Here is a 4,951-nt window from a genome sequence, read left to right as displayed (position 1 = left end):
CTCCAACTTGAGCCACAAAGTAGCCGCTGTCTTCTCCTTCAAAACATATTGCAACAAATTGTTGGATGAATGAAGTTGGATTTGCGCTAAAGCCTTCCGATCCTTCCATTGTTTCTCCTCCATAGAAAAGCTTGCTGGCATCCTATCAAAACCCAACAAAGCACATCAAGATCCATCTGCGTCAACACACCTCTCACTTTTACTTGCCACAACGAAAATCTTGTATTGCGATCCAATAGCGGAACTTCATATTTCAACGAATTGATCTCTAAAAATCTCAATCAAATAACAAAGAACTTACAACCTGCAACACCCAAAACTGAAAACTACCGAACGTGCAAGGGGCAAAATAGTCCAGGACCACAATTTTGCCCAAAACTGAAATTGGACACCACCACAAGGTCCGTCTCGTCGTATGGAAAAATCTTCCGAAAGACACTGTCGCCAGAAACCACCGCACGTGCCGCTACTCTCCTCACCGAAGTTCCACCGTCGGCGACTGGCCGGAAACGCGTCGACGACCTGTAATCCTTTCTGGACCGTTTCTATCTGCTGAGTCCACTGGTGGTGTTCATTTCTCCAAAATCTTTTTGGTTTGACAAGAAAACACAAAACCAAATCCGACAGAAAATCGAAAAATTGGATAGATTCATTTTCTGATTTTCTGGTAATTTTCAGACGATTTTCCGATCAGTTTCAGGCCAAAAATCCATCAATAACCCCGCTCTAATATCACTTGTTGGGATCGATTGACCAATAATGCAGAAATTGAGATTTAATGAATACAACTTGTTGTAATTGAAGTGTTGAACAAGATCACGAAAAGCCACGAACATGATTAAAGTAAAGAAACAAAAGAACTGGCAGAGGAATGATGTTATTTTATTCAATCAATGAAATAAGAAAATTACAGTAATAATGGCTTAAACAATACTGAAAGAGGATCCCTGTATTTATAGTATAAAATGTAGCCCTAAAAGAGTCCCAAAAAAAGGTAAGAAATTTAATGCAATTTAGACTCCTATTTGAGTCACACTTCTAACACTTAAGTGGTCCTCATCTTGAAGGCTTTTCGCTAGCATATCAACAATTTATACTTTCATCCTTTTTCCTATCTGATCTGTGAATATTTTGTTCGCTAGCCTTTAGTATGTGGCCCCCCATTTTTAGCCGTAATGACATTACCTTATAATAATCTAGTTCCCAATCTGTCACAAATGTAATATGTTTCTCGTCAGTCCCGTATATTGGGATTTTGTTAGGAAATATGTAATTGGCAAATCTGTGACCAAGGACCAAAATGTAATAATTGTAAAGTCAAGGATTAAAATGTCATAATTGTAAGGTCAAGGACCAAAGTGTCAAATGTCCAATAGTTCAAGGACTTGAGTTGCAATTAATCAAAGTGTTGGAGGCTAGGTCTAGGGTTGTGATGGATGCCTCGAAGTTGCAAACGGCGCGAGATTTTGCTAGAGTCACGCCATGATATCGCTCGAGCCAAGATTGCAGAACCACTGTCGCTAGAGCCTCGCCAGCAGGTCGCTCGAGCGAAGTGGACGTCGCTCGAGTCACGCTGGTCCCTCGCTCGAGCGACCTATTTATCTGGGCAACATTAAATTTAAAAGCTCGCGAATTTTTGACACGCCACAAGACCATATGTTGAGCCATATAAATACCATTCGTCTCCTTCGAGTTGAACATAGAGGAAATACACATTGAAGCCATATTATTGATTCTCTCTAAAATCCTTGGAGATCAAAATCCTCGAAAAGCTTTTGTTGAAAAACTTTTCTTTAATCTTTCATATTCCTTGGAGATTAATCCTTTATATCTTTCACACCAAGGTTCAAAAAGCCAAACAATCTTCTAAACTTTTCAGATTAAAAATCCTTGGCACGGGAAGTAGAAGTCACACAAGGCTGGGATGGTAGCACAGATCTGCTAGATCCAGGAGAGTCTTGTTCTCAAACAGTAAGGAGGTCAGAAAATTGAGGGGATCCATTGTTCTGACGTACTGTAAGTTACCTTCTACAAATAGTGGATCTCTACTGACTTGTGCCCGGAGTTTTTACCCAGTTGGGGTTTCTCCGTCAACATTCGTTGTGTTTTTTTATTACTTTAATTTATTTATTGTTACTGGTAATTCAACATAGGTAATTAAGACATGTGAATGAATCTGGACAAACTTTAATTCTTGTGACTTGTTGTACGAATTAATTGATAAGTTTTTTTTTTTAATTCCGCATGAACACCTATTCACCCCCCTTCTAGGTGTTAGTTGGGTCGAACGTTAGGTTTTTCAAGTGGTATCAAAGCGAAATCTCGAATCCTGACCCATAGCTGTCTAGATGAGTCAATCACTGTCTGTACCTCCATTTTTCGACGGAAGTAATTATGCGTATTGGAAAGTTAGAATGCGTGCATTCCTCAAATCATTAGATGAGCATGTGTGTATTAGTGTTCAAAATGGTTGGAAACCTCCCTCTAGTATCGTATCAGGAAACATTCATCTCACTGACAGTATCATTGTGGACTAAAGATGATTAGCTGCATGTAACTGGAATAGTAAGGGAATTCATGCATTATTCACGGCACTATCACCAGAAGAGTTTAGGCGAGTCTCTATGTGCGAAACTGCTAAAGAGGTTTGGGACATTCTCGAAACAACACATGAGGGAACTAAAATAGTAAAAAACTCAAAACTGCAAATGCTAGCTTCTAGGTTTGAAGAAGTGAGAATGAAAGATGATGAAACATTTGATGAGTTTTACGCTAAGCTAAATGACATAGTTAACTCGAGTTTCAACCTAGGTGAGAGAATTCCCGAGACCAAGATAGTGAGAAAGGTACTTAGATCCCTACCTGAGAGATTTAGGCCTAAAGTCACTGCTATTGAGGAAAGTAAGGACCTAGATGAAGTTAAGATCGAAGAATTGGTAGGATCCTTGCAAACCTATGAACTTACTCTCTCACAACACAAGAAAGGAAAATCCATAGCCCTAAAATCCAATAAAGAAGGTGAATTGTCTGACACTGAGTCACTTAGGGATGAGGAAATCGCATACTTTGTCAAGAAATTCCAAAAAGTCCTCAACAATAGGAGAAAGCCTCAGGATAGAAAGAATGGAGCCCCTAGCAGATTCACAAAAGATAAAATTGAGAAAGATAACAATAAGGGGTCTAGTGAGAAGCCACGTTTGGTTAGATGCCATGAGTGTCAAGGAATAGGTCACTATAGGAATGAATGTCCGAGCTATAAGAAATTTCAAAGAAAAGGGAAAGGCAAGGCCTTAGTTGTCTCACTTACCGATAATGAATCTGAGACCAGTGATAGGCAGGAATCCTCCAGTAGTGATGATGAAGGAAATTATATGGCATTTGTGGCTACTGTTAAGAGTGAGTCTGATAAGGAAAGTGATAAGGTTGAGGAAGAGCAATCAAATGATAATTCTGTTAATGAGAATGAGGATGAGGATGACATAGACCTACAAGAAGCATATCAACAACTGTTTAAAGAAAGTCTTAAAATAAAGAAGGTCAATAAATCCCTACTTAAAAAGCTTGACGAACTTGAAAGGGAAAAAGAGAAACTGGGTGGTAAGCTTCAGGAGTCACTTAAGAGCGATAGTGAGTTGAAGTGTGTCAATGAGAAATTGGAAGACAAGGTTAAGAGTTTGACTAGTGAATTGGAAAAATCTAATGTCCATCTTCAGACATTCATTAGTGGAAACAAGAAATTAGATAACCTATTGGGAATGAATAAGCCAGTGGGAGACAAGAGAGGTCTAGGATATGTTGAGGGTAATACAACTATTGCTGGACCATCTAAGACTGTCTTCGTGGCTGCCTCTAAGCCTAATACGGTTAGGAGTCCAAGTAAGGGTAAGAGCATTCCTAGGGAACAAAGTCATCAATCACGTAGGAACATTAGGACCAGGTACCCTCAGACACGTACTTTTGAGCCTAGGTTTATTCCCACCTGCCACCACTGTGTTGCTCTAGGACACACTAGGCCTAGATGTTACAAGTTAGGCAATGAGCGGAGAAGTCAAAACATTCCTAGTCAGGTTAGCTTTCTGTCTAATCAGGTTAGTCATCTGACTGAGATGCTTACTAAGCTAACTAAGAGTAACTTGTCGCCTAAAAGGATTTGGGTCAAAAAGGGTGATTTAGATAGACTATCAGGTCAAGAGAAATGCCTTGTTGCTAATGTTGCATTAAAAGCTCAAAATTCTAATATGTGGTACCTGGATAGTGCATGTTCTAGGCATATGTGTGGTAATAAATCTTTGTTTACTACTCTTGATGAATGTAATGGTGGTATGGTTACTTTTGGAGATGGGGGCTCCGCACCTATTCTCGACAAAGGTACCGTACAAATGCTTGGTTTGCCTGTGATTTCTAATGTGCTATATGTGGAAGGTTTAAAATCAAATTTGCTAAGCATCAGTCAAATCTGTGATGATGATTTTGAGGTTAGTTTTGTGCAGAAGAGATGTACCGTATATGATTCATCCGGTGGGGTAGTCCTTGAAGGGGTTAGAACATCCGACAATTGTTATGGGGTACTACCTAATTCTAACTATGTGTGTAGGAGCGCTAAAATTGATGTAAGTGAGCTCTGGCATAAAAGATTAGGTCATTTGAATTACAAGAGTCTTGAACAATTGTCTAAGAAAGAATTGGTAGATGGCCTGCCTAAGTTAGGACCTAGCAAAAATGCTGTGTGTGGACCATGTCAACTAGGTAAACAACTTAAGGGGAGCCATAAGAAGACCACTAAAATTCTGACCAAAAGACCACTGGAATTGATTCACATGGATTTAATGGGACCCTCTAGGACCGAGAGTTTAGGTGGTAAGCGCTACATCCTTGTCGTTGTAGATGACTTTTCGAGGTTTACTTGGATAGAGTTGCTTAGGGAAAAATCTGATGCTTGTGACCTTATTAA

The 4,951-nt window shown here is 39.5% G+C and overlaps 1 protein-coding gene across 1 annotated transcript in view; it reads left to right on the top strand.

Moving 5' to 3' along the window:
• Nucleotides 1–2,348: 2,348 nt before the first annotated feature.
• The window catches only part of LOC111385745, an 8,516-nt gene continuing 5,913 nt past the window's right edge, over nt 2,349–4,951 (top strand). The window contains exons 1-2 of the mRNA XM_023010160.1: nt 2,349–2,451; nt 2,548–4,897. Coding sequence (XP_022865928.1) covers nt 2,349–2,451; nt 2,548–4,897 — 2,453 coding nt within the window. The remainder of the gene's footprint in view (nt 2,452–2,547; nt 4,898–4,951) is intronic.

The sequence above is a fragment of the Olea europaea genome, unplaced genomic scaffold (assembly GCF_002742605.1).
Source record: "Olea europaea var. sylvestris unplaced genomic scaffold, O_europaea_v1 scaffold327, whole genome shotgun sequence".
In the NCBI taxonomy this organism is placed as follows: Eukaryota; Viridiplantae; Streptophyta; class Magnoliopsida; order Lamiales; family Oleaceae; genus Olea; species Olea europaea.
This window is presented reverse-complemented; position numbering and strand designations above follow the sequence as displayed.